Source organism: Oryctolagus cuniculus, chromosome 11, assembly GCF_964237555.1.
Source record: "Oryctolagus cuniculus chromosome 11, mOryCun1.1, whole genome shotgun sequence".
Taxonomy (NCBI): Eukaryota; Metazoa; Chordata; class Mammalia; order Lagomorpha; family Leporidae; genus Oryctolagus; species Oryctolagus cuniculus.
Window position 1 is genome coordinate 5,163,428 of NC_091442.1, and position 15,826 is coordinate 5,179,253.

A 15,826-nucleotide genomic window follows, 5' to 3' on the forward strand; every position below is an offset into this window, starting at 1 on the left:
GGCTGGGCTGGGCCCAAGACTGGGAACTGGTTAGAGGTGCACATCCCCAGGGGTGTGCCGTGGCTCACTGCGTTAATCCTCAGCCTGCGGTGACGGTATTTCATACAGGCGCCGGTTCTAGTCCTGGCTGCTTCTCTTCCAGTCCAGCCCGATCCAGCTCTCTGCTGCGGCCTGGGACAGCAGTAGAGGATGGCCCAGGTCCTTGGGCCCCTGCACCCGTGTGGGAGACCAGGAAGAAGCTCCTGGCTCCTGGCTTCAGAATGGCACAGCTACGGGCGTTGCGGCCATTGGGGAGTGAACCAGTGAACCAACAAACTCCCTCTCACTGTCTGTAACTCTACCTCTCAAATAAATAAATAAAAGCTTGTAAAAAAAAAAAAAAGAAGAAGAAGAAGAGAAAAGAAAGCAGATGTACACCCCTGCACTCTGCCCCAGACCTAGGAACTCGGAGACGCTGGGGCGGGGCCTAGCACCTGAGCTCCAGGGTGATGGTGCTGCCGGCTCTAGTTTGAGAACCCCTGCTTCATCCAGGACAAACAGTGCGCTCTTCGGCAACATGGCAGACCCAGCGTTTAGTGGGGGTTTGTGGAACTTGTGGATCAAGAGGCCCGGGCTTGGTCCTCATCTGCCTCTAGGAAGGCCCACCACCCACGGGGCCTGGGACATCTCTGGTCCCCCCCCTCCATGTGGCCCTCGGCTTCCAGGCTTCAGTTATTTGCACACAGTCTTCCCAGCTTTCCCAGGCTACACCCTGAACGTCAACAGGCTTCACTCTTTGTCTTTAAATGGATCCATTTTTTGAAACTTGAAACAATTAAAACTGGTAGTGGGCTGGCACCGTGGTTCACTAGGCTAATCCTCCACCTTGCAGCGCCGGCACACCGAGTTCTAGTCCTGGTCGGGGCGCCGGATTCTGTCCCGGTTGCCCCTCTTCCAGGCCAGCTCTCTGCTGTGGCCAGGGAGCGCAGTGGAGGATGGCCCAAGTGCTTGGGCCCTGCACCCCATGGGAGACCAGGAGAAGCACCTGGCTCCTGCCTTTGGATCAGCGCGATGCGCCGGCTGCAGCGCGCCAGCCGTGGCGGCCATTGGAGGGTGAACCAACAGCAAAGGAAGACCTTTCTCTCTGTCTCTCTCTCTCACTGTCCACCCTGCCTGTCAAAAATAAAAAATAGTAATAAAAAAAAAAACTGGTAGTGGAAAACCACTGTTGTTTGCCACAGAAGATAACCAGTAAAACACAATGATAGCATCTTTGATTTTTTTTTTTTGAAAAGGAAGAACACCAAGTACCAAAGAGGTGCTGAAGACACACAAGACCCAAACCAAAATGCTTTTTGATTGCAATCAGAAATATTAAGAGAATATCACAGGGAGTGAGTCATTGGCATGTAATGCCACGTTGACACCACCCATGGTGAACTTGCACCCTGAATCATTTCACTGACCACGAGGGGTTCACGACCCGGACCCTGCAGCTTGCCTGACCAGCTGCTCTCTGAGGTTTCTCCTATAAAGAAAAAAGGGGAAACTGTCACAAAAACCGAGTGCCCCCCCACAGCGTGGGTCATGGCGACAACGCTGCGCCACACGGGGCGTGCTGCCAGCCTGCAGGGGTGAAGAACACTGGTCAAGGATTGGCGCGTGAGCTCCAGGGCTTACCGGTCCTCCCGAGTCTTTGTTTTCATTTAACCTTTGTTCCGAGGTGGGCTTTTCTTTCTCTTCTAGGTTAGACAACTTCTGAAAAATAAAATCCCTTCACATGACAAACTTGAATGATCTTACACTACTGTTTAAAACTTTAAGACCCGTGCACTCTTCTTTACATATTTTGTTCACAGCTCTGTTTACTGATACCACGTTCTAACCAAAGGAGATTTTTGGTAGGCCAAGGGCTGAATTTTGCAGACTAACAGGCCCTAATGGAATGATTCATACATTTTTTTTCTATTTTTTCTTTATTTTTTTATTTTTTTTCTTTCTTCTTTTTTTTCTTTTTTCTTTCTTTTTTTGGTTTCATACATTTTTTTAAAACAAGCTACATGCAAAGGAGCTTCAAAAATGTCCTGGAAATTAAATTAAAGTGTTTATTTTGGTGCAAAAAATTTTTGAATCCCGGAGTAGGCTCTGCGGTTGAGCCTGCTGCCTCCCACGGCAGAGTCCACTTCCCTCCCGACTCCTCCACTTCTGACCCAGCTTCCTGCTGATGCATCCTGGAAGGCAGCAGGTGATGACTCAAATGCTTTGGCCCCTGACCCGTGGGAGACCCGGATGGACTTCCTGGCTCCTGGTTTCAACCTGGACCTGCCCTGGCTATTGTGAGCATTTTTTTGGAGTGAATCAGCAGATGGAAGATCTCTCTCTCTACCTTTCAAGAGATGAAACATAATAGAACATACTTTTTTTATTTTAGGCATAATTTTTCCTAATAGGCATTTTCTATGAATCGTTGATGATTCCTTATATATGCAAATTAAGAACATCTGAACTTCTAGAATAAGTGAACACCCCACACCACCCAGCACGTCAGCAGAGCATCCGAATGACCTTGACAACACCCCAGGGACCTGCCGGGACAGCTGAGGCTGCGAACTGCAGCTTCTCTTGCTACAGCACCTGCAGGCAGCCAGCAAAGAACTACGACATCTCCATCCCCCGAGGGCCAAACCCACCACAGCGGTCACACCCGATCACAGTGGAGCTGGACACTTCCCGTGGCCTCTGACCTTGTGGCTGTCACACTGTCCTCGTGCAATGCATTCCTCCTGTGTTTGGGGTGAGGCCGGTGCAAGCGAACCTGCTGCACCGCTCGCTGTGTCAAAGTACAGCGCACGCACAGCGCACAGTGCCTGACGCTTGGCAGGGACATAAACAACTGCGTCACCGGTTTGCGTGTCTACCGTGCGACACCTTTCCATCTTTACTTTAGTGTACTCCTTGTTTGAAAATCACTCTGCTATGACACGGTGTCTGTGCTATGCCGGGGCAGTACAGCACGTCTCGTGTGTGCTGTGTCGCCTGATTGTGCCGAGCGGCCACAGACTTGTGGACTGACCCACACTGTGTGGGTTTGTTTCAGTGGGCCCTGAAAGTCTGCCCACCAGTGAAATCACCTACTGGTGCATTTCTCAGAAGCATCCCCCATCACATGACACACGCCTGTGCCTCTCAGGGTGACAGTCTGGAGGCCGATCGGACCATGATTAATTTGGAAGCAGATTTATACTTCCTCTTCTGTTTCTAAGAGACAAAACACTGACAGTGACTGAATTCACAATTTTTTTTTTTTTTTTGACAGGCAGAGTTAGACAGTGAGAGAGAGACAGAGAGAAAGGTCTTCCTTTGCCATTGGTTCACCCTCCAATGGCCGCCGCGGCCGGCATGCTGCAGCCGGCGCACCGCGCTGATCCGATGGCAGGAGCCAGGTGCTTCTCCTGGTCTCCCATGGGGTGCAGGGCCCAAGTACTTGGACCATCCTCCACTGCACTCCTGGGCCACAGCAGAGAGCTGGCCTGGAAGAGGGGCAACCGGGACAGAATCTGGTGCCCAGACCTGGACCAGAACCCGGTGTGCCGGCGCTGCAAGGCGGAGGATTAGCCTAGTGAGCCGCGGCGACGGCCCCGCAATTTTCAAAAATACAAGGAAACTTGGTAGTGAGATTAAAAACTGCAAAACCAACAGATGTTTACAACTGTTTCCCAATTCTAGTATCAGAAGTTAACTTAAATCCCCCAAAATTCCCATTAGAAAATCTAACAAGCTGACCCATCTGCCTTAATATTAAGCTAGTTATCTTACTAATAGTATTTCATCTAGATGCTTACTTTTATGAATTTTTAAAAATTATTTATCTATTTGAGAGGCAGAATTACAGAGAGAGAGGTCTTCCATCCACTGGTTCACTCCCCAAATGACTGCAATGGTCAGAGCTGGGCCCATCCAAAGCCGGGAGCCAGGAGCTTCTTCTGGGTCTTCCATTGGGTATAGGGGCCCAAGAACTTGGGCCATCTTCCACTGCTTTCCCAGGCCACAGCAGAGAGCTGGATTGGAAGAGGAATAGCCGGGACATGAACTGGCGCCCATATGGGATGCCAGGGCTCCAGGTGGAGGCTTAAGCTACTGCACCACAATGCTGGCCCTCTTTTGTGTATTTTATTTTCTGGAACACAGACCAATGTCTCCCCAGAGCCCATGCACTACTGAAAGACCCCCCACGTGTCACTGAGTGACGACCACTCCAGGTAACAGCTGAAGCCCCTGGTTGTACGACTTGGAACTGGGAACTCACCTGCCCACAGTCCTGTCTCCCGTCTTTTTCCAATAGGTCAGGGCAGTGTTCATTTTCCCTTGGCTCATTAAAAGGAAGGCTCCTCTGGTATGAGTCAGTTTCTCTCTGGGGAAGCTGGATGCATTGTTCACACTTACATTCTGCATTTGTGGTCAGTTGCGTGGTCTCCACCTTTTTACAGTTCTGCTTAAAAAGGAGCCTCCCGTTGGCGATGACCATGGAGGCAAACCTCTTGATGTCTTCTGGAACCATCCGCGCCACCATGACAAATCTCTCCAAGTCATCCAGGCTGTTCTGGACTTTGTCTGTTACAAGAACGTCCAGGGACCAATTGCAGCTGTCCAGGCTTCCCTTGGCTTCTAGCAGGATCTCATAGGAGCTGGAGATCGTCTGCAGCTGCTCCCGAATTCTGGCATGAAGGTTACTGTCCGTGAGGTTGCAGGCCATCCCACAGACTTCTCGGGCAAACTCGAGAAATTCTCTCAAAGACACTTCTGTGTGCTCGGCGGCCCTGCGGATGGCCCCGATGTTGGCCTCCAGGTAGTCCCTGAACCTCCACTTCCTGCTCACAAAGAGCATCAGGCCGGCCGTGGAGCTGACCACCTTGTGCTGCAGCGCCATGATGGTCTCTCTGGCCAAGTCCAGGTCCAAGGGCAGCTCCCTCGCTGGCTCTTCCGAGGAAGAGCCGGCGGACTCGTCCGTGGACATGGAGGAGCAGGAGGAGACGACGCTAGCTCTGCTGTCGGCGCTGGCGATGGAGCGCCTGTCGGCCTCAGGAGGGGGGCTCGCGGCCCACCTGGAGATCCACGCGGCCTTCTGGCCCAGGGGGGCCTCCGGAGCCTCTTTGGCTCCCCCCAGCTCTTTCTCGGCCTGCTGTGCACCCGGCATCGCTTTGGGGATGTCGTAAATGTTGGGCTTGGTGCTCTGCTGCTCCACTCGCGGGCTCAGGAAGCTGGGAGGCACCTGGTAGCCAGCACCTTTCCCAGAGGGGCTCGAGTCGGGAGGAGGAACTTCGGGGAGACTGAGCTTTCTCTCCATGCCGTACGGCTGCGGAGGGAGGGACCTGGCTCTGCAGCCTGCAGGCCCGGGGGCGACACGAGGGCCTGGCTCTTCCACCAGGCTCCTTAGTGGTGGGTTTCTGCCGCCGGCCTTTCCTGGGGATGCCACGTTGTCGTAAACCCATTCCGACTTCCGAGGGCTTGGTAACGAGTGGGAGCCACCGCTTTTTAAGGCAATCGCTGGTGTCAGGGCAGTGCTCGGCTCCTGTGGAAGAACCACACAAAACCACCTGGTCAGTAGCAAGAGAAGGAGGGTTTGAGGGACTCCCGAGTTCTCTGGGTGGCTCCCCGCTGCTGCCGTCATTCAAGGCCCTCCACAACCTGGCTCCAGCTCCTCTGAGCCTGTCTGCTCTCTACTTGAACCACACCGTCCCTGTTGGTCCAGCCCCTCCCCCTGAGTTCAAAGTGCAAGGGGAGGGGGAGTCTCGCTCCCACTGCTCCGATGCCCTTTCCGTCTAACAAACTTGGGGTCCCTTGGGGTCCTGTGGAAATGCCACCTCCTTTGTAGCAGTCCCCTGATGATTTTGGGCACCGTGCATCTATGGGGCACATGCATTGGAATCCAATGATAAGCACAATTTCACAGACTGCAAATGGATTCATTCTCCCATATACAAATAAAAGCGCGCTTTGTCACAGTCAGGCATAGCAGGAGACAGTTACCCAAGCCTTGCTGCACAGTCGCTCTGTGCGAGGTCCTGGCAGGGGTTATCTCCGGTAATACTCCCCACAAATCTGCAGTAAGACACCAAGGCTCAGAGGAGCAAATGATGCCAAAGACAACAGCTAGTGTGGCCACAGAACACCCATGCAGTGAGGGAGGGGTTTGGGCTGAGATGCACTTGCGTTAGCGTTTGTGACCAGGGGTTTTCAGGTTTTCAAAGCACGGCACGGCAGCTCCCTTTTCCTACTCACGTGGGCTTGGCTGGCCGGGTGACACCACCCTGCCTTTTGGGGGCTGGGCAGGATGTCATATAACTGCTGCTTCTCCGGTTCCTGGGGAAAGACCACAAAGGACAACGTGGGTTTCTCCTTCCAGTGGCTGCACGCCATGAACGCTCCCCTTCTCAGTGTCTTTTCCAAAGGACGACACAAATCCTGGGAGCCTCGGGCTCTCCCGGAGGATGTCCACGTGCTGCAGTGGGCGTCCCCTCCGCTACAGACTTCACATGTTATCATACTTTAAAGGTGCCTTCTCCGGGAGCGTGCTCGGCTAGTAGTTAAGATGCTTGTGTCCCATCCTGCACTGCTTGGGCTCAATATCCAGCCCCTGCTCTGGATCCCAGCTCTCTGCTAAGACAAACACAGAAGGCAGCAGGGACGGCTCAAATAGCTGGGTCCCTGCCGCCCATGTAGGAGACCTAGACTGAGTTCCTGGCTCCTGCCTCCAGGCCCAGCCCTGATCATGGTGGGCATTTCAGGGAGTGAACCCATGGATGGGTGCTCTCTGTCTGTCTCTCTGCCTCTCAAATGGGACAGAGTAACATAAAACATTAAACGTGCCATCTCCACGGAGCCATGTGGAGAGTTGACCATGGTTACCTGAGTTACACTAATCATTCATCTCCCTCAGGTAGCTGTAAGATTGCATTAAGGGAGCTGGCGCTGTGGTATAGCGGTAAAGCTGCCACCTGCAGTCCCGGCATCCCATATGGATGTCCGTTCAGGTCCTGGCTGCTCCACTTCTAATCCAGCTCTCTACTGTGGCCTGAGAAAGTAGTGGAAGATGGCCTAAGTTCTTGGGCCCCTGCACTCGCTTGGGAGTCCTGGAAGAAGCTCCTGGCTCCTGGCTTCGGATCAGCACAGCTCAGGCCGTTGCGCCCATCTGGAGTGAACCAGTGAATGGAAGACCTCTCTCTCTCTTTCTCTCTCTCTCTCTCACTCTGCCTCTGCCTCTGCCTCTCTGTAGCTCTGCCTTTCAAATAAATAAATAAATCTTTTTAAAAAAGATTGCATTAAGTCAGAAAACAAAATGGGAGTGGGATCTAGTGCGTCTTCTTCATTTCTTGTTTTTCCCAGTAGAAATTTCTCCGTGTTTATCACTCAAGCGTTCATTCTGCAAATGTTTATCGTGCGCCTACTAACAGCAGGTCTCTAAGCCAAGTGACACTTGTATGCGCTGGTGAGGGCACTAAGGAAACTTCCATGCTGAGGACCTACTCAGTGCCAGGCACGGTGCTCCTTAAAAATTGAATTCCAGGGCCGGCGCTGTGGCGTAGTGGGTTAAGCCACACACAGGCGCTGGTTTGAGTTCCAGCTGTTCCACTTCCGATCCAGCTCCCTGCTGTGGCCTGGGAAAGCAGTGGAAGATGGCCCAAGTGCTTGGGCTCCTGCCCCCATGTGGGAGGCCCAGGGGAATCTCCTGGCTCCTGGCTTCGGTCTGGCCCAGTACTGGCCCTTGGGGCCATTGGGGACCGAACCAGCAGATGGAAGCTCGCTCTCTCTCTCTCTCTGTAACTCTGCATTTCAAGTAAAATAAATAAATCTAATAAATAAATAAATAAATAAAGGTTGCCTGGTCTTGGATGATTTTTAAAAAATTGAATCCTCCCTGCCTTGCTCAGCTCTTCAGTGACCCCAGGTATAAGTGAGTGTACTGCAAAAACTCTGTGGAAAATGGAATTAAAAGATACACTTATTTTGGTGTAAAACTGTTCTGAAATCTATGCGTAGTGTTTGCAATGGCTAGGGCTGGCCCGGGTGGAAGCCAGGAGCTAAGACCTCAATCTGGGTTTTCCACGTGGGTGGCAGGGACCCAGCCTCTTGGAGCATCACCTGGTGTCTCCCAGGGTGAGCATCAGAGGAAGCTGGAACTTGGGGTGGAGCCAGAACTCCAACCCAGGGTCTCTCTAAGGGATGTGAGCGTCCCAAGCAGTATCTTAGCTGCTACACCAATGCCTGCCCCTTACTGAAGATGTGTGTGCCTGCGTACTCGTGGAACCTCTGTGGCAAGTGAAAAGTAAAGCCTTTTGAAAACCCAGCATTCAAACAGCCCTTGAACTTTTAGAAGCCCCTGTGTCTTCCGTAGTGGAGCCCCTCAAAGACCCCCTTGTTGGGACTGGCGCTGTGGGGTAGCGGATAAAGCCGCTGCCTGCAGTGCTGGCATCCCATACGGACGCTGACGCCGTTTGAGTCCCGGCTGCTCCACTTCCCATCCAGCTCTCTGCTATGGCCTGGGAAAGCAGTAGAGGATGGCCCAGGTCCTTGGGTCCCTGCACCCATATGGGAGACCCAGAGGAAGCTCCAGGTTCCTGGCTTCTGATCGGTGCAGCTCTGGCCTGCCAGTGGATGCAAGACCTCTCTCTCTCTCTCTCTCTCTCTCTCTCTCTCTCTCTCTCTCTCTCTCTTCTCTCTGCCTCTGCCTCTCTGTAACTCTGCCTTTCAAATAAATAAATAAATATTAAAAAAAAAAAAAAGCTCCCTTATGAGGCTGAAGGCAGTGCCCTGTGGCACTGAGGCCCCCGCCTGGGGGCAGAGGTCCCAGTGGAGCGGCCGCTGAAGGAGGCTCACCTTCTGGGCGGGGAAGACGCGGCTCTGGGCAGGCACGTCATACACCTGGGATGGCAGCACTGGCAGCGAGGCCCACGCCGGTCTGGGAAGCGTGAAGAGGGCCTTGGGGAGGCGAGGGAGAGAACAGAGGGTCAGGGATGTCTCGCTGATTCTCACTGCTGCCCACGCGGTTTCCCTCACACAGCAGACACAGCTCATCAGAGGACACGGGCGAGCCACCCCTCACTCGGCTGACACTCTGGGACTAGCCAGATGCTGGAGGAGGGCCCACCGTGGAGGCCCGGCCTCGGCTGCCTGTGTCACCTGCACCTGGATGCGACTTAGAATGCAGGTTCTCAGGCCCTGCGTGCATTGGGCTGAATCTGAGCGCTGACCTGCAGCGTCTACACAGCTTGCCTGGCGGCTGCGAGGCTCTCCCGGGGCCAGGAGGCTGTGCCTCCAAGAGTCATGAGGGACACGGACAGAGGGGCTTTCAGAGAGCAAGGAGGAAGGACTAGCAAGGTCTGGGGGACACCAAGGCCGTGCGGCGGGGGGCAGGAGGTGAGCAGAGGAACCCTGGATGGCAGCTGTTGCAGGCACGGGTGGATGTCAGAAGAGACCTTGATGGAGGGGCCTGAACAAGGGGAGGTGGGGGAGGTGGGGCCGGGGGGGTCAGCACAGAGCTGGGGTTCATCCCACAAAGGGCAGGAGGTACAGACAGGCTTACAGATGATTGGATGTGCTCGGTCAGCTACTAGTTCTGTCTTGCCGTGGAGTCCATGCCCATGTATGGAAACTCTGAGTTCCAGCACCCTCTCTGGCCTGCTGCTGTCCAGCCCGCACTGGGCACCACGTGTGCACTTCCCCCTGAGCAGGGACTTTCTGCACTGGAACTTGCGGGTGGATAGGACTGAAATGTGTGGAGATGAGGGAGGCAATTCAGCTGTGGGGGTGGGGGGAACGGGACAAGGACCAGGCCAGGCCTCTCTGTCCATCACAGTGTCCCCAGGACTGGCGTGTGGTGCGTGCTGGCATTTATCTGCTGATGTTGGCGGATGCACGTTACAGATTGGGACGGCAAAGAATGATCTCTTCCTGAGGCTGGCATCACAGGTGCAGACGACACAGCTGCCGAGGGGGACGACATTTCTCCCAAGGACGCGCCGCAGCTGTCAGCTGTCAGCTCCCCTTCTCTGAGCGACAGCTGCTGTCTTGTCACAGAGGAGCACACCTCTCTAAACGCCAGGGCTCTCAGAAGCTCTGCGGTGTGGTGCACTTTCAGGAAGAGCACGGGGACCTCCTGATTTTGTCTGGAGGGTCTGAGTCACGACGCAAGGAAGCAGAGCTCCCACTCCGGCCCCCACACTCCACGTGCGTGTCCACTCTGCACTCTGCAGCGTGGGTCTACACTGACCCCTTGCCCGAGGCCCTCTTTTGCACAGAGCCTATCAGGATCAGCTTGGATTGCACTCCCCTAATGCCTACCTTTCCCCGTATCTCGTAATTACACTTCCTTCCCTCTGTTGGGGGGTGACCCTTGGTTCTGCCGCTCTTCCATCTTGCTCACTACAGGACTTTGTCTATGGTGATCTTAGACCAATTCAGGACAAACCCAATGATGGTTTCCCATTGCAGTTGGAACTAAACCCAAGCTCCTTGCCAGGGCTAACAGGCCACGCCCTGTCCAAGCCCAGGGACCACTCAGGAGAGTCCTTGGCCATCAGCCTCACCTGCGCATCCGCTCCCTGCCTCCTCCACTTAGCTGAACGCACCAGCTCGCTCCCTCTCTCATAGGCCTTCCTGCTCCCCAGCCGTTCCTTCCCTAGGCCCATCTTACATGTGGGGACTTTGTGGGCCACACATCCTGTCAGAGCACCTACGGAGAGCCAATGGACTTTCTTGCATGTGACGTTTCAGGTGGAAGAAGCCAGCTAGAAAACGCTGAGCGTTTCTTGGAAAATGTTGGTTCGGAAGACAACTGATTATGGAACACGTCTGAGAAAAGTGGTTGTGCAAGGTGTGGGGCGACAGATGGAAACTGCAGTGCAGCAAGTTGTGGTCCCCAAGAGCAATTTAATCAGGACATCTTGCCCTTCCCATCTGAAACACCAAGCAGTCCCTTCTCTGAATTTCAACCGGAATAAAATATGTGCTGTACGTGGTGTTTCGCTTTTTTTTTTTGTAAAGTCGGGCCAACATATTATATAAAGGAAGCTGGAATAGAAAGTAAAACAAATTGTGAGCTGGTAGTCACGCTGCGGGAGGTGACAGGGAGAAGGGGTGGGGGCCTCTGGGCGCTGCTTCGGTTTTGTTTTTGGATCCAGATTCTAGTGCCCGAGTTCGAGTCTCAGGATCTGCAGGTGACACGCCAACAGGAGGTTCACCGGGGCAGGCACCTGGCCTAGCAGTTACACTGCTGACTGGGACGCCTGCACACCCCGGCTCAGCTCTAGTTTCTGGTAATGCGCACCCTGGGGGGCAGCAGGTGGCGGCTCCAGTCCTTGGATCCCTGCCACCAATGTGGGCAACCTGGACTGAGTTCCCAGCTCGCAGCTTCAGCCTGGCCCAGCCTGGCTGCTGGAGACATTTGGTGAATGGACCAGTGAATAAGCTCTCTCTCTCTCTCTGCCTCTCAAATAAATAACAAAAGTGCATGTTACTCGCCAACGACACCTCAAAATGAAGCTCCTATAATAGTTGTTTGGAGGGTACTTCAAAAAATCTATGCAAAAGTGAACTTAAAAGGTAAGTTTTCAGCCGGCGCTGCGGCTCACTAGGCTGATCCTCCACCTGCGGTGCTGGTACCCCAGGTTCTAGTCCCGGTCGGGGCGCCGGTTCTGTCCCGGTTGCTCCTCTTCCAGTCCAGCTCTCTGCTGTGGCCAGGAGTGCAGTGGAGGATGGCCCAGGTGCTTGGGCCCATAACCCCATGGGAGACCATGAGAAGCACCTGGCTCCTGGCTTCAGATTGGCGCAGTGCGCCGGCCGTAATGGCCATTTGCGGGGTGAACCAATGGAAGGAAGACCTTTCTCTCTGTCTCTCTCTCTTACTGTTTAACTCTGCCTGTCCAAAATAAATAAATAAATAAATAAATAAATAAATAAGTTTTAAGACAAAAGTTCACTGGACGGAATGGTTTCAGCAACAAGGGCAGGTGAAAGACCCAGGGCACGTGGGGCAGCCGTAGACGGACGAGCACAGACACGGCGAGGCAGACTCCATGTGCAGCTGCCGCTGGACCCTGCGTGGGCACAGTCACCGCCCTGGGAGACAATGCCCCCAGCAACACAGTGAGCAGGGGCTCTAACCTAAGGCCCATAGAGTTCTCTTCCAGCGAGAGAACACCTGCTCTGACGTGTACATGCCTCTCTTAGGACAACTTATGAAAAAGGACGTTTCCACCTTCTCAGAAACACGAGTTTAATTTGGGGTCACCTCGAGTCCAGAGAGAGTCAACAGGTATAAAAGGGAGTCTGTGGGGCCGGTGCTGTGGCGCAGTGAATTAATGCCCTGGCCTGAGGCACCGGCATCCCATATGGGCGCTGGTTCAAGTCCCGGCTGCTCTACTTCCAATACAGCTCTCTGCTATGGCCTGGGAAAGCAGTGGAAGATGGCCCAAGTCTTTGGGCCCCTGTACCCACGTGGGAGACCCGGAAGAAGCTCCTGGCTCCTGGCTTTGGATGGGGGCAGCCCCAGCCATTGTGGCCAATTGGGGAGTGGACCATCAGATGGAAGACCTCTCTCTCTCTGCCTCTCCTCTCTGTGTAACTCTGACTTGCAAATAAATACATCTTAAAAAAAAAAAAAAGAAAAAAAAAAGGGAGTCTGTGACGTGACTTGCCCAGGCCGTGTACCGGGCCTGCAGACTCTCTACTGGAGGGAAGCTCCCAGATCGTGGCTGGGATGCTCCTGGTTCCACCAAGTCCACGCTCTCAGGCTCAGGGTGCAATGCTAGCATGCGCGAGTGAGGAGCCCACACCTGCCTTGCCTGTGGACCAGAAAAACCGAACTATCCTTCCAGTTCTCCTAGCTCCCTCCTTCTTGGGGCAGAGGAAGAAGTGAAACTACTCAGAAACACCAGAGGTACCTTGGGAAACAACCAGTTCCAGCCTTCTCCTGATACAAAAGAGGACAGAGAAACGCACAGGCTGTTGGGATGTTCCCACCCCACACATGGTGACACAGTGGCTGCCCCAGAAGCCAAAGCTGCACCTGTTGCTTTAAGATGTGTCAAGCACAGGAAAGGGAAAAAGAGGGAGCAAAATTGGAGCTTCCTTGCAGGCAGAGAGTGGACTGAAGGGGAAAAAAAAAGTGGGGAAGTCCCCCAGGTGTTTTACAGTGGCCACCCCAGAACCCCGGAGCAAAGGGATCCCAAGTTCCCCTTTGGTGGCTGTGGTTTCTGTCGGCTGCCGTGGCCTGTACAAGCCAGACTGAGATGGTGGGCGTTCCCACATCAGGGCTGCTCTCACAGCTAATGTCCCTCAGTTTTTGGAGTTGTGTCAACGGTAGCCTCCTGTGTCCTTCCACACCACGTGGTTCCAGCAGTCGATGCGGGGGGACCTGTGTGTCTGAGGGCCTGTGTTGGATTTGGTCACTTGGTTCATTCAACAATGCTTTGTGAGCAGCTCCTAGGAGCCTGGCATCATGTGGATGCCGGGGACACCCAGCCTACGGTGGGCACTGCACCTGTTTTCTTTCTGGATATGTTGTGTGTGTGTCGGGGGCAAGGGGACAGCCATTGCTTTTGTTTTTCTTTAATGGCTTTGGAAAGAATCCAAATGAGCTTCAGCTAATGAAAACCCCAAGACCCTGCTCTGAGTTAGCTGCTCAGACAGCAGCTGAAATGCCACTTGTCCCAAAGAAAAGTGAGTGTCCGTGCCACAACTGCTTCCGATGGCCCGAGCAGCTTCCTGCTGGAGTCGGCAGCCAGTGCGCGTGTGTGCAGCTGTTCCATGCTACAGCTGCTGGACCGTGTCTGGCAGCCACAGGGACTTAGACAACCCAAAGTAATCAGAATCTCTTTAAGGGATTTCCATTTGGGAGCAGCATGGGGGCTGCTGGGGGGGGGGCCTGGGTAGACAGCAGGAGGTTTCTGGGGTCTCCACAGCACATATATCAGGGACAGCGGCCTCTCCCTGGACACAGACCTCACCGAGCCCCTGCCAGCGCTGTGGCCAGGAAGCACGTGTCATTAGAGTGGGGGGCAAAGTGTCTGCTGGCAGGAAGCACCCTCTGTGACCAACGATGGTGCAAATCTGTTCTGTGTCCTAGACACGGCGCGAAGCCAGGGCTTAGGGAAAGCAGGAAACTAGTTTTCTCCTGACTTTTAATTCCTTTCCTTATTAAAAAAAAATGAAATCTTAATTCTGCTTTTACTGGGTGCTTCTTTTCCTGTTTCCTAAAAAAAGCTGATATTTCTAGAAATTATAGCTGTCATCTGTGTTCAATATTAACATGCAAATCAAATCCATAGTTGATTTGCTCATTAAAGACTGTGCTGCAGCCAGGCCTGGTCCCGGGAGCCGGGGACACAGCAGTGACGGAAACCAAGGCCCCAAGGCCCCAGCTTGCTGCTCTCACTTTCTCCCTACCCAGTTCCCCGTCCCAAGGGCCACTGTGTGGTCTGTGTTCTGTGTGTGAGCACGACACGCAGAAACCCGCAGAAAATTCCTTGCTGAGGTTTCCTTTTTTTTTTTTTTTTTTTTTTTGACAGGCAGAGTGGACAGTGAGAGAGAGAGACAGAGAGAAAGGTTTTCCTTTGCCGTTGGTTCACCCTCCAATGGCCCCCGTGGCTGGCACACTGCGCTGATCCGATGGCAGGAGCCAGGTGCTTCTCCTGGTCTCCCATGGGGTGCAGGGCCCAAGCACTTGGGCCATCCTCCACTGCACTTCCTGGCCACAGAGAGAGCTGGCCTGGAAGAGGGGCAACCGGGAAAGAATCCGGCGCCCCGACCGGGACTAGAACCTGATGTGCCGGCGCTGCAAGGCGGAGGATTAGCCTATTGAGCCGAGGCGCCGGCCTCCTGAGGTTTTCTTTAGGCGGACCTTACTCCCTGCTTACAGAAAGCTCATAGAAATCCCACATCTTTCGTTCACGACCGCGAGCTGTCACTGTGGTGCTGTCACCATGTGGGTCACCCCTGAACACGGAGCATCACCTGTGACGCTGTCATGGCGCGGGCCCCCCCATCCACATCCCTGCTTGCCTCTGTGTGTATTTCCGTGGCATCTCAAGACTAAAACGTCCGGGTTGAAGGGGTGTTTACCCTATAAACGCGATGAGCAACGTCCACCTTTGATCCCGCGGGAACCTGCCCCCATTTAACACTAGCCACCCTGGGTTCCCTCACGGCGTGAAAACACCACTGTGGCTATCCATGGGTGCCCACGCACAGCCCCACTAAGCACTCGGGTTTGCACACAGTATGTCAGGTCTTGCAGAGCAGGAAATCACAAGTGTCAGCGACAAGGGGAGTAGGGGCCCAGGCTCCCCAGTCCTGCTGGCCGGCGGTCTGGCTTCCCACTGGGCACCGCGGAGCTGCTGGACGCCCAGGACTCGGGCAGTGAGCCCCTGTTTCCATACCCCTGGGCCCGAATCCGCGTGGAAATATGCTTACCTGTCTCGGGAAGCTTAGAGTCTTTTCACAGATGATTCTGGCGCTTGCGGGCGGGTCAGGGAATTCGTAGACTTGGTCAGTGAGCGGCAGCGGCCCCTCCACCCAGCCCTTCATCTGCTCGTACACGGGTCCTTCGGGCAGAGGGTGGAGCAGGCTGGGCACCTGGTAGGTCTCCTCGGAGCTCTCGAGGGCTTTGTCCGGGCCTCTGGGGAGTGGGGGGGCAGAGCCTGTCTGCTGGGGCCTCGGGGAGGATTTGCAGGCGGTTGGCGGGGGCCAGGCCCTGCCTCCCGTGCAGCAGGCACCGCCACCAGCCCTCGCTTTCTGGCATGTCTTGCTCCAGGATGGTCAGGATGTCCCCTCTGGAGAAAGCCAGCTCGTC

The 15,826-nt window shown here is 54.3% G+C and overlaps 1 protein-coding gene across 1 annotated transcript in view; it reads right to left on the reverse strand.

The window, feature by feature from the left end:
* The window catches only part of CASS4 (Cas scaffold protein family member 4), a 43,998-nt gene that overhangs the window by 5,783 nt on the left and 22,389 nt on the right, over nucleotides 1–15,826 (reverse strand). Inside the window, 6 exon segments of the mRNA XM_070051556.1 lie at nucleotides 1,660–1,737; nucleotides 4,286–5,548; nucleotides 6,259–6,339; nucleotides 8,854–8,955; nucleotides 15,448–15,666; nucleotides 15,668–15,820. Of these exon segments, the coding sequence (XP_069907657.1) occupies nucleotides 1,660–1,737; nucleotides 4,286–5,548; nucleotides 6,259–6,339; nucleotides 8,854–8,955; nucleotides 15,448–15,666; nucleotides 15,668–15,820 (1,896 nt within the window).